At 47.0% G+C, this 26,826-nt stretch overlaps 1 protein-coding gene across 1 annotated transcript; it reads right to left on the bottom strand.

Annotated features, from left to right (window-relative positions):
• Positions 1 to 350: 350 nt before the first annotated feature.
• Positions 351 to 24,500, bottom strand: LOC104074422 (synaptotagmin-6-like; the record flags this gene model as incomplete). The annotated part of the gene is made up of 3 exons (XM_009574523.1): positions 24,347 to 24,500; positions 2,904 to 3,240; positions 351 to 1,004 (listed from the first exon to the last, which is right to left on the bottom strand). Coding segments are annotated over exons 1-3 (1,145 nt in total), but the record flags the coding sequence as incomplete, so codon positions are not given.
• Positions 24,501 to 26,826: the final 2,326 nt, after the last annotated feature.

Raw genomic sequence — 26,826 nt, 5'->3', positions numbered from 1 at the left:
ATGATTCTATGATTCTGATTCTATGATTCACACTGAACCTCTCAGTTGTTTTTCAGCAAACCTGGCATCAGTGAGACTCACTGTGGGTGAGATAACAGCAAGTCACTAGGAAAGGGGATGAAATTCCAGTAAACTGGGGTTCTGGTAAAGCTGACAGGCTTCTGAGTACAACAGCCTTCGCCACCCCTGCGTGCAATGGCCATAGGTCCCCAGGGCTAGCGGTACCATCTGCAGGGAGGCAATAAACCCATCAGCTGGCAGTTGTGCACGACTTACCCCTTTAGGCAGTCCAGCCAAAAAGAGAAGCCCAGCCCGTCCTGCCCTGGAGCCGCTCACCACACACTCAGTACCTGTCCTCCACACACGCAGGTACCACGCGCCACGCCACGGCACCACGCTGCAAACGCTCCCAGGGCAGGGATGACCCTCCAAAGCAGATACTCACTGTCGTCGCGTACTGAATGTCCTTCCAGATGGAAGTCTCCCGGGAAAGGTCTGAGGCCTCAAACAGGTTCTCCAAGATAACTTCTCCTATCATGTCGTGTCTGGAGAACCTGTCAAAGTCAAAGACACTCAGGTGGAGCTTCCTGCTTGCCAGCTCCTCATGGGGCACAGGGAAGTGGAAGGACTCATCGAAGGTGGGATTCAGAGTCTTCCTGTGGACTCGTGTCTGGAACTTGCGCTTTCTGTCGGGCAGGAGGTAGATCTTCACATAGGGATCTGAGCTGCCACAGAAGTCTTTGGCTGGCAAGTCAAAAGCCCTGAGAATTCGGACAGTCAGCGTCTCATTCTCGTAGTCATACTTGAGAGTGAAGTTAATTTTCCCACAGGTTTTTGCTGCCTCTTTTTTGGAGTCCTCAGAGTCAACAGATTTTTGCTTATAGAGTTCGGGCTTAATGCGACCGATGCTGGTCGGCTGCTCAGCCACAGCCGGTGGGTCCATGCCATAGTCCATGCTGGATACATGCATTTGCCGAGGAAGGTGCCTTTTGAAGGAGATGTGCCTGCAGGAGGAAGACACGACAGCTGTATGGTTTTCCAAGGACATTTCTCTCCTTTTTCTCTGCTGGACTACTAAGGCTAGGAAAGCAGGGAGAGCACAAGAACGAGTGCAATAGGTGCTCCTCACCTCTGTACAGAAACCACTTTCGTTATGGAAATGAACACTGAAGGGAACACCTCCAGTGGTCAAAGGAACTGATCCAGCAAATTTCCTAACTTTCAGAGTATTTGCAGCAAGCTGCATTTTTTCACCTGTTACGTAATTGACAGCCCACAGCTATATATATGAGACCCAACAACTCCTTAACCAAGCCACAGACAACCCAGTGTGGAGACTCTTTTCCACCCTCAGTCCTTACATTTCCAAGATACTGGCACTAAGTTTCCCTCAGGCAAAAAAAACTTCTAAAGTGAGAGAACCACGACCAGCTCAGAAAGTTAGGTTTTATCCTGGGTATTGCTGCTTCCAAACTTCTCCAACAGACTCTCATTAGAAACTGATAGATAATTCTTGACAGGGAGGAATGCACAGCCTCTGGAAGCTGTCTCTTGCCTTCAGCTCCCCTTCAGCACAAGGAAAACTGTTGTAAGCAAAGCTTTATCTAAGCAAAGCATAGAAGCTTGCTGTGGACTCACAGCGTTATTTCAGATTATCTGGTGTTTACAAGAGCAGTGTATGGAGATATTTAACCACACTAAGAACTCGTACAGCCAGAGCATTAGCTTTCGGTGATACGTGGTGCTTGGAGACCTCACGTCTCCTCGGCAGGTTCCTCAAAGGCATTTTGGCCTTGGCTAGGCTGGGCTGTGAGTCAGAGATCCCAGACTGCTGAGGTTGTTCCCCAGTGTCCCTGGGTCTGGCTGCCTGCCTGTGGTTCATGCTGGGCTCTTTTGCTTGAGAAAGTGGGTTTGAAACTTTCCCACATACAACCAAGTCCCACTTTGTTTGTCCTAATTCAGACAGGTTAAGCTTTTGTTTTCTCCTCCATTGGAAAGGTGTAATAAAAGCAGAATGAGCGTGTGCATGACAGAGAGGTAATGAGCTGTCCAAAGAACAGTGCAGATAAATAAAAGAGTATGTGGCACAACTGCAGGTGGCACCGTGTTGATTTTAACTCCAGCTTCTTCAAACAGAAGGCTGTGATCAGTGCCTTATTAATTCTGCAATATTGCAGCCAATTTTCTGAGCAATGTCTGCTTTCGCAGTTGCACTCTCGCACACATCATGAGCATGGCCAACAAAGCAAGTAGAAGTGCTGGGGCACAGCCAGGACCCTGCGATCACCCTTTCCTGTCCCAGTTTCACGGCCTTCTGTGTCAAGGAAGAGGTACCGTATTTCTCAGTATTCTTGCCAAGAAGGTGTCCCAAGGTTCATACAGCCTTTCCTGATTTATTGAGTATGATGTTGACATCTCTGTCCCTGGCTGAGACAGAGACACGCACTGAGCACAAGCACTGAGCACAGCTGGTTCTAAGCTTGTGCAGTGAGCGATACGTCAATTCTGCTTATCTAGTTGTTTCTGCTAGGAGCCACAACAAGAAGAGAGAGCAAAAAGGTCTAATTCTGTCTGACAGCATACCATCATCGATACTTCAGCCTGCCTCTCATGTTGAAACAAAATTAAAGTGGCCAAAGCATACTGATGGCTTGACACAATGAGGTCAAGTAACAGTAACAGGGCTTGAATCCTTGATTTTTTTAAAAGGGCTCACAGTAAGCCAGTCTTAACACATTAATTGATTAATGACCAATCTTTGGAAAGTAATCCAGCATGTAGGTGGGAGTGCTTTCTTTAGCCTCCCTGAAGGTATCCAAACCTCAGGCTCCACTAAACACTCCTCCCGCCCTGCCAGCTGCCCCGAGGCGCAGCATCCCTGCGGAGCACTGCATCCCACTCACCTGCTGGAAGACGCAGGCTCCGTTGTTTGCCTCTGGATCCGCGTGCGCCGCATGATGTGGTCTTTCATAGACATCTGGACCTCTGCGGGGATGTCTGGGGATGTGTGGCTGATCTTCACTGCTGCCTCCAGGAAGCTTATGGCACCCGTGTCCTTGAGCTTGTCTGCCATGTTCTCCTTATTGCAGCCTGCCTCGCTCTGCAAGACGGCCAGATTAGAAGAAACGGCCTTGTTCCTCCAGGGAACCCAGCACAGCTTCCAAAACAGAAACAGAAAAACTGCCACCAGGGCCAGTCCACACACAATAACTATCACTGCAAGGAGGCTGACGGAGAGCTCTACAGGGGGAGAGAAGGCAGCAGAGACAGGGAGAGGGGAGGAACGGGAAAGGAGAAAAGAAAAGAAAGATGGTGAGAAAGCCATAACTAAAGGGAAGAAATAGTCCAAACTGACTTATATCACGACTAATGGAGAGCTCTTAGCTGGTTCTGCAAGCAAGAGTCAAACCCAAGTGAGCATCCCCTGACAGATTCGGGACCGCTTCCTGCACCAGGCACATCTGGGGAGAAATGGGTGTCTCCAGATGGCCAGAGCTATGAAGTTTTATACCGTGATGCTTAGTCTGGCTATAAAATATCATCCTTGGTTTGCTTTGTTGCATTGGCAAACTGCTGCGTCTGAAATCGAGAAGAATTGCATGATAGAAACAAGCTCTAGTGCTATACCGGCAGAAACTGCCTTTTTGCTTCATACCACAGGTGTTCAGACACTATATTAAAAAAATCTATCTACCATGATCCTGGAAGCAGACTGTTGTTGTACTATGAACTCTCACATCTTGTCCAGATGTGCCCATAGGGAATAAAAGGTAAATAGCAATACAAAAAAAAAAAAACAAACCACAAGCTGCTGATGCAGTGAAACCAAACATAGAAGGAGGCTGTACAGAAAGTACTACACATTCTTCCTTATTCTGAATAGCACAGAAGCTGTGTATGTTCTCTGACTCTCTGAGTCACTTTACCTCATATGCTATGTATTTCAGCATTTCAATCTTTTCCTGGAGAGGAAAGAGCTTCCATACCTATGGCTGAAGAATCAGGAAAAAAGGAAGATGCATACAGATATATATATAGATATATATGATCTAGGCTGTGAAATGATTCACAGCATTTCAAAAAGAGAGAACATTGGCTATTTTTAGTTCCTTTCTTGCAGTGTATTAATTCCCAGATTCCCACCCAAACCAAAATTCCAAGAGTTCAGAATCACAAAGAATACCAGTCCCTGAAGATGAAGACAGGTTTTGCACTGGAGTTGAGTCTGCAGTGTCAGGACTACGGACGATTCAGTCACAGATTGCTATGAGTTCAAGGACAATTCCTTGATTGCCTGCTCTGTTATTTGTAGTGACTGGTAAAGGTATACTCCTTAAATTACCTAAGTGCAAGTCAGGACAGAAAGACAGGCAAAAAAAAAATCAAACACTCCAGACGTTTATACAGAATAACCATTACCTCTTACTCGCCTCTGTTTATGTGTATGCTTGGACCATAAACGTTTTGCATTACCACATGAAACAGAGCAGCTACTTAATTCACTACCTGAGAGTGTGTTTCTGAATTGCCTAAGCAGTCACAGCTGAAATGACTCTTAGTGCGTATAACAAGTCGCTTGTAAAATTAACTGAAGGGAGGCAGGACCAGGTGTAGTCACTAGAAAGCGAGCGCTTCGTGTGTGGATGGGGATCAGCAGGACACGGCTGCTCGTCTCCTCCTGCAGCACAGGGCCAGTTCCCAAACCCCGAGCTGAGCCCCCTGCTCCCCCGGAGCAGAGCCCGTGCCGGGTGGGAGGTGTGGGATGGTGGCCCTGTCCCAGCAGCCGACAGCTCGCAGCACGGCGGGACACGGCCGTCCGCGGCAGCACCCCCAGGAAGGGACGCGGGTCTGCTCCCGCTGCGCGGGGTCTGCACAGCCTCCCTCAGCAGAGCGGCACAGAGCGGCCCCTTGTCGAAGCTGGTTAATGCTGAAGTTCACGGCTGCAGATATGAATATTTCGGTTTTGTCCATGTGAGCTGACAGCACCTCTTTAGATCATGTCTAAATGTACTTAAGGCAAACAGCTTCTCACCTCCAGGAGCTCTAAGAAATGCTAGACTCACTCAAAAACTGCATTTAAAACAATCTCCCACAAAATCCATCCTTCCTGGGCAGCTTAGCTCTTAGAAGATAAACTGGGACTCTCACATCTGTGCTTCATCATAGGTACTATAAACATGATCCCTGACATATGCTTTACCTTAAATAGAAGCCATAAGACGACCTTCTGTTTCCTTTGGTCATATAGTTTAGTTTTGTACAGCTGTAATAAGATATTTCATATTTAAGGCTGAGAAAATCTATAAAATATGAGGAAAGACTAAATTTTTAACTTGAAAAAATAGCTGAATTTTAAAATTATTTTTAAAACCTAAATAACCCCCCCCCAACCACCATTGGTGAACCACAGCAGCAAAGTATTCAGGAACCCATTTATATCATCAAACTTTGCTAACATGTTATCTGGGAATACAACAGCTACTATATATTTAGGATTTTCGTATCAGTTCTTCTAAGTGAAATCTCAAGGAAGCATCAGTCACAAAATGCGACATCTACACCGGAACCAGGCAGTTCTACCAAATACCTGGGAAACCATCTGTTGTTTCTGATATCCCAGAGGACATGCACTGTTTTTCCACAAAACTACCTAGCTTAGCAGATTCACTAAGAGCTTGAGGCAAAGATTCCTGACTGCCCACAAGTTCTTTGACTCGAAAGGAAGGCTGGAAGCTGCCAGAAGGTGCAGGTGGAAAGAATAAATGCCATCCAGAAGTTTTTGCAACTTTTCCTCTTCCTCACCAGCCTCCTGTACAGGTCAGACTGCACCATTTATTTTGTGCTGTAGCTCCAAGGTGGAAATACAGATCACTGCTGGGGTGAATAAATAGGTCGCGTCTTATTCAATAATAAATAGGATTGTACAAGTCAGCAGTGGAGCTTCCTTAGAGATTTGGCTAAATGTATTCTCGCCAAAGCAGAGAGCGTAGAGGTACCACTTTTCTATACCTTGAGTTAAGTCTTGGAATTGTGCCCAAGAAACTCTGTGTCAAACAGTTTCATAAGAAAACTTAAGAACTGGACTTTTTGCAAATATGTCTATGTTGTTACAAAGGAAATAGTTACAATGCAGAATCTATCGCTGCTGGGAGTTGTTACATGACAGAAAAGTTTCTGTTAAGATACTTCTGCCCATTCCAAGAAGTTATATAGCATGCATGAATGTTATATAATGATATATATATTTTAAATTTTTTTTATATATAATGTTATGTAGAACACCAGACTCATTAATGGAAAACATCAGCAATAATCAGTTAACCCTTCTGCAAATCTGTTGACAGCTTGAGAAAGATCTTAGTTCATGTCACTTCTTGCTGAGCTGGCATTCATAATGTGTTTAACAGGATTCACAGATACTTTTATGCATGACTTCCTACTCTGTCCTCTGACAGCTCACATAAAACACTTGTAGAAGGGATCAGGATTTTACAGACATTTTGTAAGCATCTGCTTGAGAAGAATATTGGTTTGTCTGAAGATGACACTGAATTCCCCAAGAATTTTTTGTGACTTACTAAACTTAAGTATCAGTTGGACAGAGTTGACCTTAATTGATTTAATGAGCTTTCTCTTATGAATTTGAAAATACCAGTTACTTCAAAAAAAACCCTAGTATTCAAAATGTTACGCTTTAAATGTCCTTTAACTTACAAGAAACTGTAGAAACAACGTAATTCCTTACCTCACAGAAAATGCCCCAGGGCCAGAGGCCGCTTGGGTATTCCTGGCAAGGACGGAGGTAAGGCCTGTTCCCCTAAAGACTTCTCCCAAGACAGCACAGACCAAAAGGACACCTCTGCCCAGGGGAAAGATTAGCTCGTTTGTTTATATTATCCCACCCTGTGCAAGGTTCAGAGACAAGGCTTCCTGAGCGGAGGGTAAAGAGGGATGTGTCTGTGTCCGGCAGCAAGGAAGGGCTCCGTCTGACGCAGAGCGGCACAGGAATAGTTCAGTCTCTGCTTTACCGAAGGTTTCCCGTGCCGCAGCCAGCTCGCTGGAGCCCCTCTACTGCTCGCGGCATCGCCATTCTCGGCAAGGGACAGAGGCACGTTATCGCTCTAAGAAATGTCCCGTCTGAGGAAAAATACAACAAGAACTATGTTTCTATTCTATTCTCCTCTAAAAAAATAACAGAGTTATTTGTGGTTTTGTTATCAGGTAAGTAGGGCCGTACGAGTGCAGAACAGCTTCAGCCATTCCTCACCCTGTTCTTATCTAACTCGGTGCTCGTACCTCATCCTAGCCCAGATCCCTTGAGAGACACGGGAGAAATTGCCATGTTGGAAAATGGATTTCAGTACAACTTGTAATTGAAAAGGTAAAGCTTAAAAGGAGGAGGTGGCAAATACAAATTAACATGGCTATTTTCCAGTCTCGCTCCCCCTGGGAGTGAGAGCCCCTTCCCAGAGGAACCCTCAGCTGGAAACTGCTTTTGGCTACAGAGCAGCAATGACGAAGCTCTAGCATGACTAATGAGCAGGGAGGGAAGAACAAGCAGCAGGAAAGACATGGCCACAGACATAAACATTTACCTGCATGAGCTGATACGCTTAGGATAAGGCACCGAGCTGTTATTTACCTAGTGGAACAGAGGCGTGGCTTCTTCAGGGATGATCTGCCTGACTTATGAAGGTCTTTTTGAGGTAGAGGTTTAGCATGGTATGTAAAGCAAAAGAGAAATTGTGAATTTGTGACCCCCTATGTTTCTGTGTGCACACGAGCTCCTCGGAGAACTGAGACTTTGCCCCAGTCCCTACAGACACAAAGCACTATTACATCTCACAGCAATGCCCCAGAAGTGACCATCGACAGCCACCACCAGCAGTCCTGGTCCTTCGCTGCAAAGCAGAGACCTTCACCAAAAGCATTGCCACACCAGGAGAACCAGGGAAAGGCTCCTCTCAGCCAGGAATGAGCTTTTGATGAGTTGTGCCACAGATTTCCCCATCAGAGCAGCTGATGGCGAGAAACAGAGATTTCTAAACCAGAAAGCCACTTGCTGCCAGGATAGACACGAGCACATCCACGGGAAGGCCCACACAGATCATAGTCTTTGCTCTGCTTTCCTTTAGTGAACAGGAGAAAGCCAGTCGTACATGAGAGGCTAATGATAAATGATCATTTATCTCCACTTACACGGTAGGAGGTACTGTTAAACGTCAAAATTGAGTCAACGGAGACACTGATCTCCCACCCCTGCAGCCTGGCATAAGGGAAAATAATGAATCAAAGCCTTCAGAGACAGCAAAAACAGCTTAGACCGACTTGTTTCAAAAACAACACTGCACTTCTGTTTTCTCACAGCAGGAGCAGTTACATATCTACGAAGGAAACGGGGGTGAGGGTGGTGAGAAGCCGGCTGGGTGACGCTCAGGAGCTGTGTGGCCCAGGACTGTCCCTCTCGCGTGGTGAAGGGCAGCAGGGCAACACGGGCAGCACCAGGCTCCTGGAGCTGTCAGAGCAGTGGCAGGACCAGCACAACAATGGGGACATGCAGGGACACCCCAAGTCAGTGCCAAGGGACGCAAGCTGAGACCAGGTCACATTCAAGCATTTAAATAAAAACAAGCTTCACGACTGTAAATATTTGGCAGAGGACTCACGCAGTGAAATGCTCTTTGACAGAACAATCTCACTGCAGAAAAGACCTGAAGCCGACAGCAAGCAATGGGGATGCCAAGAGCACAACGGAAACCTACCAACTTTACCAGCAAACGATCTTGTTTCTCTTTTGACTTGACTTCTTGGTTTGCGTTTTTACTGGTTTTGTAACATCTAAAAACCTTGCTATTGAGTCTTACAACAAAGCTCACAGAATGGCTCAAAACTATAACACTTCTGAGAAGGTCACTACTTTCTACTGCCTTTCAAATAAAAGATGAGATGGCCCAGGGCAGGACAAAGGGACAGTGGAGCAATTTAAAACTGTAAAGCTAAAAGCAAATTTCGGAAAGGGGGATCATTTCTTGGTTAGTCCAGCCCCTCCCTTGCCCCGGTACCCATGCACTCAGAAAGCAGCTCCCATTTTGTTTCATCTTGGATGGGAACTAATTAAGAGAATATGGTGGAACTACCTTTCAGCTTTATGTCCCTGATGACTTCATAATACCAAACCGAGTTACCAAAGGGGATAATTAGCAAAGTCCAAACAGAAAATAATTAATAATATGACAAAGCCATGATTACAACAGTCTATTAACTGCAAGACAATACTGGTCTAATTATGGCAACATTGACTTTTATTACTGTGAAGTAGCTTGCACTATCTTTAAAGAGATTCATGGATAACTCTGAGTTTAATGTGAAGAGTCATATTTAATATCTTGAAGACATAATTTAGCCTTCCTTTCACCCACTCCCCATAGAGAAGACAAAATACATTTGATGGCTCTCTCAGCACACCAGCATCTATTAGTCATTCCAGCTACCTGTTGGATTTAAACAAAGTTTGAATGCCACGAGTGGAAGTTCAAGGGGGGCGCTGAAAAAATTAAATGCTATAGGCTGAGGCCCAGCGTGGGGCCAGGCTCGTGCTGGAGGAGCTCAGCTGCAGCGGCCACCAGCCACCAGGACCCGTGCCACTGACCCAGCGGTCCCCTTCCCGGAGCCCCTCGGCACCCACAAGAGGACAGATGCGTTTCTGCAGGCCCTGGAGCACCCTCAGCACAGCCCCCCCGCCAAAGCAGTGAGGGCTCTTTGACCTGGCTTTCTGCTGAGGTTGGGCACTGGCAGCGCTGCCGCCACGGCATGTTTGATCCCACAGCTCCGTCGTCATGCACAGACCCAGACAAAGCCTCTGACCCGATCCTGCCAAGAGCAAACGGACATCTTCCCTGCCAGAGGTTCTTCCTGCTAAGTTTTCTGGTGGTCAATGGAAAATATTAGCATGAGCTACGACTTGGAGCATGTAACGTCTTGCCACAGCAAATGCTCCTGGAAGAGCAGTTACAGGAGATGGCAGAGCCCAGTGGTAGGGGGTGATGGTGATGTACTGGCTTGCTTGCACTGGCTGCGTGACTGATTTTCCAGTGTAATATACCGACCATTGCTCATACCACGTCAGGAGATATTTCCAGGCTTCTGTGTCCATTTTTGCTACATTTTTCTATTGCAACAGTGCTTGTGAGAATATATTGTTCTATTTCTGTAGGGCTTTGTAGAGATCACACATTCAAATGATGGATTACTACGAGAGTTATTGCTGGAGGAGAAGACAGGCAGCTCTGGGGCTACAAAAGACCACGTGAGGCACCCACCAACTGCTGATCTCATTTTCTCTCAATTGAGAAGCATCAGCAATGTAAGTCTGATTAGCTGAGGGCTGGAAATTGGGCATGAGAAACTGTGGTGAATCTTGGACGCCTGGGGCGGGGGCAGAGGGGAGCACAGGACAACAGCAGGGGAAAAGGAAGAGGTTTCCATTAAATCCTAGCTATAGACATGTTTATTTAGCAATGCCATTCAGCTTTGAAGCTTTACAGAGGAAGGACCGGGGACTGGATGGAACAGAAACCGAATTTTAAACCAACGCAGCAGCACAGCATCCAGCAGCACCACAGCCAAAACCAAAATACGAACAACAGCAGAGCAAGGGAACTACCCCTTTGGGAATACAGCTCAGAACAAACCCTGCAAGGCACCAAGGAGTGCAGCAGCAAGCAGAGCACTTTGCAACAGGAATTTTGAAAAGGAAACTGGCTGTCTTATAAATCATGAAATGCTGCGTTTGATGAGAGGTGAGCTGCAGTGCAGCAGTGTGTAGTTCTCAGCCAGCTCCTTATCCCCTCCCCAAGCATGCCACGGCCGTGGGAATGGTAACAGAGCAAATAATAAAGATCAGGTTGTCCCTGTCACCCAACACAGCTTCAGTTCTTGTATCAGCAAGCAGCTCTATTTAACAGGGCCCACAGCTAAGTGGGCGCTGGGGTCTGCAGTCTGCAGAGAACACGGCTGCAAGAGGGAAGCACTGCAAGCCTGCTCACTAATTGCCTCTGCTGGGATTATGTCGAGCGTGCCAGTCCTCTGCTGATGTCTTCATTGTCACATCTTCAGGCCTACTCGCTGCATTTGGTTGTCATTTGCAACTTCAGCAACACTTCTCTTCTTGATTTACTGTTTGTGTTCTCTAGGCAGCTATAAGCTATAGGAACATGCCCTGAAATATTCTTGAGCTAGACAAGTCATTAGCAGCTGTCACTTCAAAGTCTAACTGCAGTCAATTTGCTTTTCACAAGCAGCCTAAGAGCATAGGAGCTGGATGTGTTGTGAAGCACTGCAGCAGGGGCTGCTACTCAAACAAGATCACAGAGGTGTGGGTCATTAGTGAAGGGAAAATATTTCATCAAGTTCTCAGCAGATGGTAAAGGACTGGGTCAGAAAACAATTATGGATTGAGCAGAGCTTCCGTCGTCCCTCAGACGTTATCTCATGCTGTGGGTGGGGATAAGGATTGCAGAGCAGCCCCCATGCAGCAGCAAGTCAGGCAGCAAGACCCAGAGAGCACTGGGGACATCTATCACCTGCAGGTCCACAGGTTACGAGCCCGTTCTCTTAGACCCTCCAAACTGCTCCTACCCAGGCAGCGATCCAAGCAACAGGAGCAAGTGCCAGCTGTCACTTATGGCTCTACCTGCACCTACTGACACCCTGCTCAGACCAACGGGAGCTTGGCTGCTTGTCAGGTTTCTTTGCAGGAGGACAGCGAGCATCGCCTGGCCGAGGACAGTGCCACATCCTTAGAGCAGGCAGGGAGGAAAATGAAGTCACAGAAATATTTGGTACTACGACCCTTCCAGAAAGAAAGAAATCAGGGTGGTTTTGTCTCTTGGTAACGTAAGTAAAAATTCACTGAACATTCCTCTCAGCTGTCCAGCGCAGCACAACGGTACAAAATATCTGCAGAGACCCTGAGAGACTCCTGCACTGGGCATACTCCCACAACCCTGGTACGCTTTACAGAGTTTCTCTAGATGAAGGCAAGCAGCGGTTCCAGCTGCTTTTTGCTGTGGAGCATGCCCAAATCTTGTTTTGTTATTCTATGTCAACCACAAGTAATTCCACAGAAGACAATGCAATGAAAATGAATTGAAAACAACATGAAAGCAGGAAGAGTTTTCACAGACTGTTTTACACGAAGAGCACTTTCACACTCAGTTCATGGTATGTAGCTCAATGGCAAACTCCCCTCTCAAACCAGCAGAGGGGTGGAAATCCTCATGAGATGAACGCTGCAGATGTTCTGAGAGAAAACATTCACAGAGTCTCTGAAATGTCCCCTTCGAAGCTCTGCAAACTCAACCTTCCTCCCGCATGAAGCTAAAAGGAGATTTATCCTGTTCACGCGCTTTCTCAGTCCTTGGACACCGAGTCTCACACTATCAGCTCCCACCAGCTTCCTTCTGCCAGCACGGGCTCCGCAGGAACCCAGACAGAGCCTCCTCGTCCCCTGTGCACACCCAGCTATGTAATGGATTATAGGAAGATAGAGACATGAATGCTCTAACTGGCTATGCCAAAGTTTCAGTTAGATAGAAAAAAAACTTCTTAAAACTTAATTTGCTGCTACCACAGGGTTCCTGCCACGCAAGAGCTTACTGGAATGCAAACTATAAGCTTCAAAGGGAAGAATGAATCAGAAGTTATTTTGAGAGTAATTATATAAGATTATAAAATTCAAACCATCTCATTATTGCACGTTAAGTATGAAGACAACCTGCTTCATAAGGAGACCTTGCAGTGATCCAGTGTTTCAAGCAACTATGATCTATAGTCCAAGTGCAAACAGCAACTTCATTACTCCCATCTAGACAAAACTTCCCTCATTAATGCCAGGGCTTTTTTCATCATTTAATGTAATTCTTTAGGGGATTCGGTTCTATAGCTGGGAGAATAACTAGAACATGAGACATGGACAACTTCATACAAAGTTTTGTTCCTTTAACAATTGTGTAACTTGTTGTCCTGGAAACCAGCTATCAGCTTGTTAGTGACAGTACTTGCAAATTCCCAAACGTTATAAACTCCAGTTCAAATTATAATTAAGGAGAAAACAATAAATTTGCACATGGAATAAAGTACTATTCCAGCAACTCCAGCCGCAGCCGCAAGGAGCAGCCTGGGCGTGGGTGCAGCCAGGAAACCCAACTCAGTTTCACTATGCTGCGATGGATTCTGTGGCAGCTCATCGCTGCAAGAAGATGGGGTCCCGGGACACCCCCTGAGCAGTCACCTGCATTGTGCACTGCCTGCAAGAAGAAAAGAGAGTTGTTTTTATTTTTGCTTACATATCCAGGCTATAGCTGAAGCTCCTGCTATGTCTTGGCTTGGAGGAAGCAAGCGCACAGGTGAGAGGGCTGCGAGCTGCTCGCCCCTCAGGGAGGGCAACGCCGGTGCTGCCCTCGTCCTTGCTGCACCCCGGTGCCTGGTCCCTCGGGAGGGACCTTCACACCTGATGGTCTAAGAAAGCTGATGAGACAAGTGCATTAAACAGAGAAAAGGTGGGAAAATAGAGGCTACCCTTTACTACCTGCCGTTTTTCAGTTTATGTTTTGGTACTTTTATCACGCAGGGAACAGACGATAAATGCACTCAGATACAGGAGAGGGAGGTGCACCAGTCCTCCAGGCTGAGTTTAAAAAAGCAGAAGAAAATCTGAACAGAGTAATTCAGAGGGAAACACCAAAGGTGATTTTCAAGTGCAGAGTCAACAATGAGGTACTTTACACACATGTACATGTACATAATAAAAAAAAGAAAAAATAAACACGTATGTATGAAAATGCGTAATACGCCAAACAAAGGAATGCAACGTAAGAGGACACCTCGGTAGCCTGGAGTTTGTGCTTTTCTCACTGAAATAGAATGGCGGAAGATTTAATGGCTAAAAAAAAAAGGGGGCAAAAAATCATGAATAGTTGACAAGCAAGACTTCTGCATGCCTGCTACATACAGAAGAAGCCTCCACCATATCAGATTCTGGACAGGCAAAACACAACTATGAAATACCATGCAACCTTAACAAGAGTTCAGCGAAGTCTGCTAAGCAGTAATACCAAATATGAGTGAGAGAGGGATTGCCGCAGGAATTGCTGAATCGTTGTGGTAAGATATACTTAGTTCATTGTTCATTTAGACTGTGGCAACCACAGTGTCAAGCAAGTTGACACAGTCTTAAGTAGTCCGCAAGCAGCCGCAGTTCAGACCATTTTAACAGGCAGAACAGTCTGCGCCTCGTGCGCACTGAACTCGCAGGGTGCAGGGCTGCGACCGTCCCCACTGAAAGGGCTGCACCACCTTCCCCTTAGAAACTTTTGCGTACTGACCACTGCAAGTCAGACATTCCCATGCCTACATCCTTTTCCTGGTTTATGTATTAAAGGAGATCAAAAAAAAAAGTTCTTCCCCACCCACAGGACTTTTTGGATCCAGAGCCATCTTCTACAGAGAAAAGGAAATAAGACTTTCAAGTATAGAAAAAGACAGCTCGTTCCTTTCCCTTAGTCACCTTCCTTCAGATCGAAGGCGATGGGTAGCTCAGTGAAAGCCCGCATAAGCCGAACATCTTTAAAAACTCAGATCAGATCATGGCCGAAATAGATTAGAAACAGAAAAGAAATCTCAAACCTGTCTTGGTGGAAAGATCCAGCCAAAACGTATTAAAACACCAAGGTCAGTACTGTAGACAGGATTAACATGTCACTTATCACCTCGGCTGCCTGGCTTTCAGAAAAGCGACAGGCACAGCAGTCACACTTGCTGTGCAGCGCAAGTCATGGTAACATCTGGAACAGCTCTTTGCAAAAGGGTCTCGGCACAGCTGGCGCAGCCCCGCTCCCGCCTCTTTACGTCCCCCTGCATGGGAAGGAAGCCAAGCCCGACGCGGCTGCAGAGGATGCCCAGGGACAAACGTCTGTGGCAGAGGAGGTCTCTGATGCCGCAACCGGTCCCCAGGGCTGGGGCGCTGCCGCAGCTCTCTCCTTGCTGGTAGCACCCGCTCCCCAGCCAGACGTGCGGGGGCAGGCGCAGCGCCGGCACGCTGCTCGGGACACCATGCAGAAGCACTCAGTGACCGCGAGCAAGAGTCATTCATATTGCAGAGCCGACACGGCAGCAGAGCTGGGCAGAGCTGAGCAGGTGGCTGGAGCAGCAGCAGGCGACCGCGAGCACATGGGCATCCTCGGCAGTGCCATCCCAGCCTCCCTGCTCGGAAGTCGGCTCTGCCAATGGACAGTCCCTAACCCATCCTCGGCCTGGGCTCCCCAGCCGAGACCTGGAGACGAAACTCCCTTCTTCCACTGTCGCCTTGCCCACTAGTGACTACGGGCTTCATACACAACGCTGAGAGGCCCATATCAATATCCAGAGAAAATAACTAACACACATTAAAATGGCCATGCCCCAGCAGAACAGCTGGACTGGAGGAGACTGATCAAAGGCTTCTGAAGACCAAATATGTTGGTACTCAGGGGTTATTGACCCGCCTGCTAATTCGGACTTTCCCTCCAGGCTGCATCAAAGGCACATTTGTTACTCAAACTTTTGCTGGCATGTGCAACCAAAAGGGGAACTTCGAGCTGTCATCAATGCAGCATTTCTGTTATCAAAAGTGACAAAAAAAGAAAAAAAAAAATTGTTCCAAACCGAAGGAAACATTCCCCAGTGATTTAGGTCGCTTTGTGTTTTAATCAGCTGTTCTCTAGAGCATTATAAATGAGATAGTAAGAGTTGTCATTGCTTTATGCCTAACTGATGACAATCTAATGAACTATTATAAGCCACACTGCATGTAATTATAGTACATAGCTGTGTGCCAATCCCATGACATTTTATCACTATATGCTGTAGCAACATCTGTAAACGACTCGGCAGCGCTGAACACACACAGTGTCCCTGGGCTGAGGTTAAACAACTGACACTGAGCATTGTCTTCCTCCCATGATGTGACCCTGTACATACAGGACCTGAGCTGAGCACTGAAGGTGTGCCAGGGAAGCCTTGCTGAGGCCGTTCAACATGGCCAGAAGTCTCTGTCCAGAGCTGCTGAGGCTGAGCAGAGCTGGGCAGAGAGCAAAACACCATAGCAGGGACATTCCTGGGATGTCGGAATACAACTGCGTTTCAAGATGCAATGCAAACAAAACAAACAAAAGCTTTTCACTCTGTCTCCCTTAAGTGACCAAAGACCCTGGACTTTAAAACTTCCCTTCAAAATCTTGGTCAAAGCCATGACTGTTGTGAGACATCAGAGAGGCCAGGGTCAGCAGCGCTTCAGTGTCCAGGCTCGCCACGCCAGAGCTGCCATCTCTCTGCCCTTCACTTTCTACAGTGAGATTCGGTTTTGGGAAAATGCTTCGCTGCGGCTCTCTCTTTGACTCCATTTTCGTTCAAAAAAACCTAAAATCAGGCTGCTCTGAAAAGATCTCAGGATAAAGCTTGACTGGGAGCAGGATCAGGGTCTCTTCCCATCCCAGCCTGCAGCCCTGGAGGTGAACCCTGCCGCGCGCGCTGATCTTCATCCCAGCGTGGGGGCCGGGCAGCCTCCAACCCTGCGATCTGGGGTGGCGCGAGAGGACACAGCCTGAGAACCCGAAAAAGCAGAGCTCAGCCCGGGGAGGGCAGAAGGCCCCCAACATGGGACAAGGCGGCCCAGAAAGCATTCTGGAGGCTTTCCTTCCGCTGAGTGCCCCCCGCCCAGGGACTCAGAGCCCCTCCAGCGCAGGGGGGCTCCTTGACTACAGGAAAGCATGCTGGAGGAGCTTTATTGCCTGGACCTGCCCCGCAGCAAACCCAAAACAAGAGATGCAGGACTCATCCAGAACTGCCCTAGTGGGTGATAGACACATCCGTGTCCTCAGGAGGTCTGGTTGCCAATTAAAGCCATCTAGACCCAGTATGACCACATAAGCCTGTGTCATGCCCTCTTCTTCTCTCTCTCAACTTGTCATGCTGATAATACCTGGCACACAAAAGACAGTCTGGTTTGCATGGCAAAACAGCACCGGCTTGTTTGAAGCAGGCTCTGTGCAGGATGCAGAGCAGCCGGGCAGGATCCCCCAGCCACCTACCTGCATACCTGCATGGGACCGGCTGCTTGGTACAGAGACCCTGCGCTGCCCACCCAGGAATGCAGCAGTTAGGAAAAGAGCATTTCTTTGTTCAAGCTCTGCTGAATGATCAGGGAACTTCCTCCCTGAATGGCTCTGCTCCTGTCATTAGCTGCTGCTGCTGCTTCCATTAGCTTGTAACAAAGACAGACATCTTTAACCCCTAAAATGTACTACACAGGAGTCACGCGTGCAGGCTGGACTGCCTGATCCTACAGATTTATTAAATGGATTCTGAGATTCCTTCTTCCCTTTTGCAACGACTCGTATCACTCCGTGCCATGCAGCTCAGAATCCTTTTAGCATGAACATTTTGACCAGAGACCAGATTCAGAACTGAGCTCAAATAACTCTGAGCAAATGATCACAGATGTCCAAGAGATGAAGTACTGCGTATGGAAAGAATGCATTGAAGGAGGTGCTCGCTGTACTCACGTTAACACTGTGTTGTTACAAGAGCACATGCATTTCTTTGCAGCAGTTACAAACATGCATAGAAAATCAGAGTAATACTTACATTATCAGAGACACTGATGTGCTAGAATTTCTGGGCAATTATTATTCCATGGAACCAAATACTCTAGGACTGTATGTCTTAATGATGGTTTTGAAACGGCTTGTATGAAGTGAGCTTCTGGTATCCCGCCTTTAGTCTTCGCTGCACAGTTTCCTGTGATGTTGTCAAACACTAACCTGCTACAGCATAACAAACTGAACTATATACAAAGGTGGCCTTAATTAGCATCTGCAGTTTTACTATGTACAAGGATACCCTGCAGGTTAACTTTCTTTTTTCCACAGACATGGAAAATGTACAGTTAATGTACAATCACTTGAAATATCCCTTCTCTGTCCCTCTAGGATGCCATTTTGCAATGTACAAGTATAATTAAAGACAATGCATGGCAGAGAGACAAATCACATCTCTCCCAAACAACTGCCAGCATGACTGTTACGATAGTGAGTCCACTGGATTGAAACAATAAGGGCTGTTACAGACAAGCTTCCTCATTCTTCAATACATAGATAGGAAGGAAAAACATATATTATCATCTTTGAAAAAGAAATAACAAATATTAAAGCTAGAAAAAGCTGCCTAACCAACATGAGATGGAAGACTGAGGTCCTAAGGAAGAATATGCAATTGTACCTAGAAACATGAACAGTAAGAAGAAGAAACAGGTAAGAAAAAACATGGATAGTTGAAACTATAGTTAAATGAAAAATTGTATCAGACATAAGATCCAGTTACAGTTCTGTTTTTATCTCTGAACAATGAATGCACACATGTGAGACTATATGACTGTTAGTGAATACATGGTACGTGCAGCAGGCAGTGCCCATTGCACGGGTATGACTTCAGCAAAGCAAAGATGTCAAGCAACAAACACCTGCAAACACAGAAATACCAGCTTCTCAGAGTCATCCTGCAAAACAATGGAGAAGATCAGAGTCGGGCTATGCCCTGATTTGAACTAGCTAAAAGGACATGCTTGGGTTTCAGTGAAACATAGGGAGAATACTGAAAACAGAAGAAAATGTTTCAACGGCAAAGACAGAAACTGCTGAAGCAAAATGTTTGTTAAGGAAAAGAGGCTCCATATTATGAAAAAAGGCAAAAATTAACAAAGTAACTTCAGAAATGTGGACTTACCAAGAGGTATCTGCTCCTCAGCTCAGTCCCTGGTCACTGTCCTCAGCCTGCTCACACACTCAATTAACACCAGCAGCAATCTGGCTGCCTGTTTCTATGGAGTTTTAGATGCTGATCCCTGACTATGCATGAGGCTACTGCAGCTGCACTGGAATAGGCTCTGAGGTCCGCAAAAAAACCTACAAACATGATCAGCCTCCCTGTACTGCTTCAGGAATGAATCAACCAACAGCAATTAGGCAGATGCAAACCTGCATCTATGCAGAGAGGTACTTACAAAGCTCCTAAACATACACACTCCACACAGCTCCGTAGGTGCATTTTATTTACCGGGACCATCGCAGTGCATAGCCAGAGGCAGCTGTAGAGTCATAGATCCACACACTTAATACATAAGCAGAGACACATGTTCATAGACAGGCTATAGAATCCTTTTTTCCTAGATTCATGGTGCTGGTTTTAACCTTATTTTAATACAGTTTTGCAAATCTTCCTCTGGTAGCAAGGTTTGAACCTGACACCTTTAGGATCAGAGCACAAACCTGTTTTACTTGAGCTAAAGAGCAAATCTGCTGCACGTAGCTCGAGCTGGCCCTTTTCCTGCTGGTGGACCACACACTCGCAGAGGAAGGCAAGATCCATTTTGCAAGTGCATTACTTGGTGATAAAAAAGATCTTTGCCCCAAGGTGCTACTCCTCACTTGCCTGGCCTCTGGAAATACAAGCTTCAGTGATTAATATTAGCTTTGCCTGGATGGCTTTAAGCATGTTTACTGTTATACTTAGTTAAAATACACTTGAACGGTGATTCAGAAAAGTGTGTTATTACAGCTGGTAAGTAAATTCAAGACTTGCCCACATTTCACAGGTAGCGGCTGTAGGTATCCCGTATCAGTGAATGGGCATGTCATCGATTTTCCTATTAGTCAAACTATCCTACCAAAGGAGAATTTTTTTCCGAGAAAAATACTCCGGAAGCAATTTCTCCACATAAAAGTGATCTTTCCGCATCAACATTCCTGCAATGAAAAAAACCCCAATCGCACAGAAATTCAACCCTTTTTCTACCTGCAGCAAGAACACTTATGCACTTGTGGATTTAACATTTTAATAGTATTTGTGAAGTGCCAGGAGGGCGTTCAGCGCTGTACAAGATGTACTGCCTGCATCATGAAATTTAAAAAGAACAGTTCACACAAAGGGCAAAACACTAAATGTGCTCCGAATTGTTGCAGAATTAGAGCACAGAAGGACAGCTGACAAAGTGTGCTCGGAAACAGAAATTATCATAAAGTCTCTTCTGGTTTTGCATTTTCCCCAGCTGTCCTTTTTCTTCTTCTCACTTCAGCTTTCATATCCTGCATTAGGAAAGCACTAGAGCATTTTGCTGGGGTGAATCAGTGCATACGGAAAGGTTTGAAGGGAGTACACGCACTGTGCTGAGATCAACAGGGACTGCTGTGCACGCAATCCTATAGTGACTTTCTGGGTAAAAACTGCAACACCTCTGCACATCGTCCGTTGTATCCTGTACTGATTCTACAGGGCAGTGAAGCTTTTTACAAATGGATACACAGGCAAAAAACCCAACGTGTTATTTAAAGGAAGTCGCAACACAGTAGTGCTGGAGCTAGAAATCAAATGCAGGGGTTTGCTCCTGGATGTGCTCTGATCCTGGTGTAAATTCCCTCCCGTACCCATGCACTGTCCTTTAAAGTCAGCAAGCATCACAAGCCACAGGCTCCAGTCGCACTCCACCAACTCTGCGTGTTCATTTCAGAATGATCATTTTGTTTTTAAATCTCTCTGTGGGGTCAAGCACCCATTTTCTGTGCCATGCCCTGCTTGGCACGACCTCCCGGGACCGGCTGAAAGCCTCTGTCCGCAGCCAGACCCGGTGCTGTGCACCCACAGGGAGCGGGACCTGGTTCAGGCAAACGTTGGGAGCGAGTCGGCAACACAACTCAGTCCACCTTGAGCGACAACCTGACAGTGCAGACAAGCACACAGCACACTTCATGGTGCAAAAGCTGTGCAGGGCATGACGCGATGCCCAGTACCCAGGGATGCTGGCAGGCTGGAGCCGAGCTGCCCGCAGGAAGGACCATGGGCTTCGTACCCTGGGAGCAGTTCTGGGCAGGAGCAGCCAGGGGAGAGCTTGCTCCACCGCGGGAGCTCGTAGCGGGCAATGGAGAGACGGATTTGGCACCCCGTGTCCCAAAGACCCTGGAACCTGTTGCTTTCCAACCAGCAGCTCCACTCCCGTGGGCAGAGGGACCGGGTGACATGGGGTGGCTCGCTGTGCCCATGCAGTGCTCCCGTGGGAGTCTGGCAGCGTGAGCTCTCCTGCATCGTCAGCCAAGTACTTTGCACTTCAGTAGGGCTTGTCCACAAATTCTCTCAGAGCGCTATATCCGAGAGCACTGGCTGCACCTCCAGGACAGAGAAGTGATGTATCCATTTATTTAAGGCACATCACCGCAGTGGTAAATTTTGTCCCCATATCACAGGCACTTCCACTCTCTACAGCTTATGCCTGTGTACTAGTCACACTCACAGCATCACTGCACAAGAGCGGAGGACTGGCAGGGAAGAGAGCTATCAGATGGAGGGAGCTACGGGGGAGGATTTTAGATAGGCACAACAAAAGGATGCTGCATCTTGCTTGATCTCAGGGCCCACAGCCAAGAGTTCTATTCCTGGCACCGCCACAGGCCAAACTGCAGGCAAACGCTCACCCTCGCATATCCACTGACGCATCCATACCAAACCTTCCTCATCCAAATACCTTATTTTTCTGACATACTTAGCTGCTGGATTACTAGCCAGCAGCAGCTGTCTGCAGTGCTCCTTTGTTGGGTGTAATGTATGGCATACTGGAGAAACACTGCAGCTATATTTCTCTTACTGACTTTAAGTAGAAGAATCAGCTATTACATAACCCGAAGGACACAGAGTAGAGGACCGTCTACTTTACGCACAGTAGCACTTTCCACATTCAGTCCAAAATGGTTTAAAAAAAATAATAACTGCATAAAACCATATTCTGTCATATTCTTCCATAAACTACTCAGTAATATTTTTATATTCACAGTTTTTTTCCACTGTCAGATGCAATTCAAGAAGGCTAGTGATACCTGGGTAATTTCTTTGCAACTCCACAGCATCCCCAGGAGATACTGCTCTCCATCAATACATGAAACATCAGAAAAAACCAAACCACCTCTCAGGGTCTAATGGCAAGCAGAGCTGTGCAGAAGCAGCCCTGGCTCCCAGCTTTGCCAGGTTTAGAGTGCTTTCGTCTGCCTGCTCACCAACAATGCAAACTTCACTGAGATGATACTTGACAAGCCAAGCTGATCTAGCTATTAGCTAATAATCCAGGAGGTAACAAACTGACAGAGAAGCCGTTGACTTCACATAATGATGACAAATGGGGCCAATTTTACTCCAGCAAGCTTCGCATCCAGGGTGCTGAGGCTGTGCTGCCCAGCACAGGTACGCTTCGGCAGGACGCAGTACTCACGGCTCCTCTGACTCTCCTGTCGGTATCAATACGGCACCCTGTCTCAAAGCCGCATCACTGCTCATCTTTGCACAACCTCACTTTTTATTTGCATATCTTCACGAGGAAGGACTCGACGGATCTGAACATAGGACTTCAGATAGCCGATAGCAAATTTGCTTAACATAAGCCTTCAGTGTAAAATGGACAAAGCAGAAATGCAGATAATTAGATAATTATCCAGACTCTAATGGGACCAGTATCTTACCACCGTAACTAACATTAGTTAGCACTTAATGCAAACAGGTTTGTTTCCCTTGCTGGAGCAGTTTTACATCCAGGCATTTGAGAAATTCTAGTACCTGTTGGGCCCAAACGGTGTCCTCAGTACTGTCTAGACATAAAAATGGGCCCAGTCGTGCAGAGCAGAGACAACAGTAATAGCTGCTAATGCACCCGCCACAGTCAGCCAGCCCGGCACGACTTGCCCAGGGCACTGGGGTAGAGCCTGACACTTAAACCAGAGATCAGAGAAGACAAACATTTGAGATGTTGAAGGCATGTGATTATGTGATTGTGACCTGAAAATGAAGTCCTGAACAGGCTGCACAAACAAATGCCAGGCAACTACCTGTCCTATCAGGGCGGACAGAATAAGAGCAGTACAGGTATTTCTGCGGCACAGAGTCAGGAAAACGTTAATTTTGGTACCAAGGTAAAAAATTATGAAGCAATGCAGTAAGTCACTTGCAATAGAGGAAACAGCTGCACTGGATGCAACGCATAAAGACAGTACCAGCAGTGGTAAGAGGCCTTCAGAACAAGCACATATAAAGCAAAGGCATTTTAAGATGACAATTAAGTTACAAGCAGAGTGGGATGTGAAGTGAAGGTGTTAGGCTGGACATACTGGCAAAACAGTGGTGGAAGCACCACTGCAAGCAAACAGATGGCAGAAGCCCAGACAAACCAGAGAGCTGCCAGCATGTCCTGGGCGCCAGTCGCATCCCTGCGCGAGACGCTGGCAGAGAGGGGCAGGAGGAACTGAAGCAAGATGACACAGAAAGCCTTGGACAGGGATTGACCGGCTACTGTGCTGCACCTGGCTCTGCACGGGTGTCCTCAGAAGGAGAGAAGAAAAGTTCCTGAAAACTTATGCTTGGTAGGTCATTATCTACAGAAACCTTAAAAAAAAAGAAAGCACTCTAATTCACAAACAACTTAGAGCATGTTATCAACAACGCTAAAAAACATGGGATTTTGTTTTTGCTCCTCAGCGTGTGAGCCTGGGATGTAAGCTCCCCCTGCCAATGTCTTCTGAACTTACAGCAGAAGATGACCTCTCTGGAACAAGAAGCTGTGAGCAGAAGAGTACAGAAAATTAAATGCTGTCCAATAAAGAAATGCCCCTTGCTCTTAGAGCAGTATGCTTGATCTTAATTCATCGCTGACATGCCAGTGTGTCTCCCTAGCTCTACAAGCTAACGAGGAACAACTTCAAGCAGTTCTTAGGGAAAGTAAAACAAATACATGAAAGTACATTAAGATCTCTTACTGGTGAACAAAAATCCATACAAGTCCTTCCTTTTCTCAAACTGGGATAACAGCAATCAGTTCCTGTCATCTCAGCTACTTAAATAGGCTTTTTACTGCTTTTTTGCTTTATACAGGACAGGAGTCTATGTTTTTAAGAAAATAAGGAACTTTCATGAAACTTTATCTCATTAACCACCTCCTCACCGGCACGTCCCCGTAACACCCCGTCTGTCCCCTCTGTGCAGCTATCCCCATCAGGCTACACCGTTTCGCATCAACAGGTGAGGTAGCACTTGCAGCCAGAACTTCACAGTGGAACATGTGTAAAGGGAAATAACCACACAGAGATGCGTGCCGAGACCAATCCCCCCAAGTCTAACACGGGGCTTGCAAACGTTTCCCTCCCCTTGCGAGAGCCCTTCTGCCTTCCTCCGGCTGTTGGCAGTCACAAGCACTACTCGAGCAGACAGGACCAGCGTACTTTACCTGGCTCGGAGATAATCAGGCTCTGGTCGGAAGGCAGCAGGAAGAATTCCCTGCAAATGTCCAGGTCCAAGCTAGGCAGGCTTTTCTTCCGGCACAGCTCGGTGACAATGCGGACTGCCTTCTGACAACGGCTGTCATCCTTGGTACCACTCATCTCCCACACTGCATCCTCCGCTATCCCCCTCTGCTGTCTAAGGAAGCCAAACTAGGAAAAGAGGGTTTGGTTTTTTTTTAATCACAGAAACAGATTCACACCAGTTCCACCCTCTGGCATGGCAGCACCCTAAGGGACACCCTGTGCCAGGCAATGCTCCAGCTCTACGAACCCTCCTCAGCATTCAGACCGGGGAGTCCCCAGTCAGCCTCCAGAAGCCACAGCTTACTGCAGTCCTGCCAGTGCTCCTAATGTCTTATTGCCTCTGAGATCAGATATCTGTTTACTGCCAAGGCGTGTTCCAGACAAAGAACCTCCTACCAAATTCAGTTTCGTGCCCTCCATACAACGTTGTTAAAGCTGCAGCCCAGATAATTCTTTTTAACCCTTTCATTGCTGCCCCTTCGCCATTCCCCAGGTGCACCGTTTCAAATCCCAGCCCCAGAGCAATTCTGCAAAAAAAGTGAATGCTGAAATCTTCTGGCTGAAGACAGCACATGGTCAGACCAGAGAAACAAGAGTGCTCCCATGAACACTGCACAAACTACTTACAACTGCCAAAGGCAACATAAGAAAAGCAGCAGGTTTTACTGATTTGTTTGTACTGGTCCTGACACAACAGGCTGCAGATGGCAGATTGAGAATGAGAATGAGATTGAGAATGCCATTGTATTTCATAATTAGATATTTTTTTTTTTTAATTTTCTGCAGTATTTTTTTATTCCTGTTGTAATTTAGCAGACAGGTTATGCCACATGACAGAGCTACACTTTTGAACAGAGAATATATTTGACAGGCATGGGAAAAGAAGCAATTGTATAACAGGCAATTAAAATTATGTACAGCAGAATGATTTCTTGCAGCTTCTGGAGCAGAGAAACTAGTACAAATATAATGAGCATACTGGAGAGCCAGGGCTAAAGCTACACAGGTCCCTCAGCCCCACACTGCAACAGCGTATGTTTAGAGTCAAGCCACCGCGTTTATTTTGCCTGTTAATTACTTGCTGAAGCACTTTGAGCTATCACACCACATGAGCCCCAGGAGCTACCCCAGCACCCAACGCAGCACGAGGCTCTCCTGGAGCACAGGCCCTCCGACAACTCCCCAGCCCAGCCACGCCGGCTCCTGCAAGGCAGCAAACCTCTCAGAGCTACGTATCTGAACTCCCAGGCTGGGAACTCCAGGATCTACCCCAAGTGCCTCCGGTGCTGCCTCCTCCCGCCGGGTCCCTGCCCACTTCTGCTGCCTTGCAACCAGCCTGGGGGTGAAGGGGCCGGGCATCAGGAGCTGGTGTTGCCCAGCGCTGCCCCACAGCTCAGCCCTTCCACGTCACTGCAGCTCTGCTGGGGGCTGCAGGTCGCTCAGCAGGCAGCCCTGAGCTCCGACGCCGGCGGGCTGGATAGAACGTGCTGTAAGTTCTCCTGCTGTTGGGTAGTGACTCGCTGCCAGCACAAGGGCCTGTGTGGCAGCTGACGTGCATCTGCCAGCCACACAGTTAAAGGCATGGCTCCAGCATCCCTGTGCAGCTGCAAACAGGACCCTCTGGGTCACACCAGTCCTTCTTGCCTCCTTGCCCAGACCAGTGTGTTTTGGACACCTTACCATTGCTAGCTGAGCGCAGGCTTCTGCCACACTGCTTTATTCAGCATGGCAACCTCTGTCTGGCAAGAGCAACTTACCTACTAAGCCCTTCTCCTTCCAAAAACTTCTGTTGCCATGACGACCTGAGTGAAATCTTTTATTAAGACAGCAATATCCTACAAGTGGTCACAAAGAGGCACTTTTAATTAGACACTACCACCTCCCGGTCAGTGCTGTATAACCTGCTGCTGCAAACAGTTTGAGACATACCTGCAGATTAGGAAGTATTTCTGAAAGTGTTTACCACATGTAAGCGAACACCAACATCACCAGCTGCTTGCTGGCAGCACCATGGCTTGCAAAGGTCTCTGTTTACTGAGTCGAGATTCCAGACTTTGCAAGGCTGGAAGCTAAACCAGTAATTTGCCAGGAGCTCAAACTCGGGTATAGTTTGCATTATATTTATATGACAAACTCACTAAAACCACCCACCTATTTATCTTTTTAAGAAACTTGAAAACTCAAATTATGCCCAAAACCTGTCTTTAGAACCAATTTTTTCCATCACTGACACCCTCAGCCTTCATCTTTCCTTATTTGTTGCACAGTATTTTTCCTTAGGCTGTACAGCCCTTACAGAAGGGCCTTTCCCTCACTGATTTGGGTCCATACAACATCTACCAGGGGCTAGGCCGTACCCTGCCACAGCCTCTTAGGTGTACTGAAGTATGAAGGAGTTAGT

The sequence above is a fragment of the Fulmarus glacialis genome, unplaced genomic scaffold (assembly GCF_000690835.1).
Source record: "Fulmarus glacialis isolate BGI_N327 unplaced genomic scaffold, ASM69083v1 scaffold42113, whole genome shotgun sequence".
Classification (NCBI taxonomy): Eukaryota; Metazoa; Chordata; class Aves; order Procellariiformes; family Procellariidae; genus Fulmarus; species Fulmarus glacialis.
Note: the sequence above shows the minus strand (reverse complement) of the source record. Positions and strands in the feature narration are given on the sequence as shown.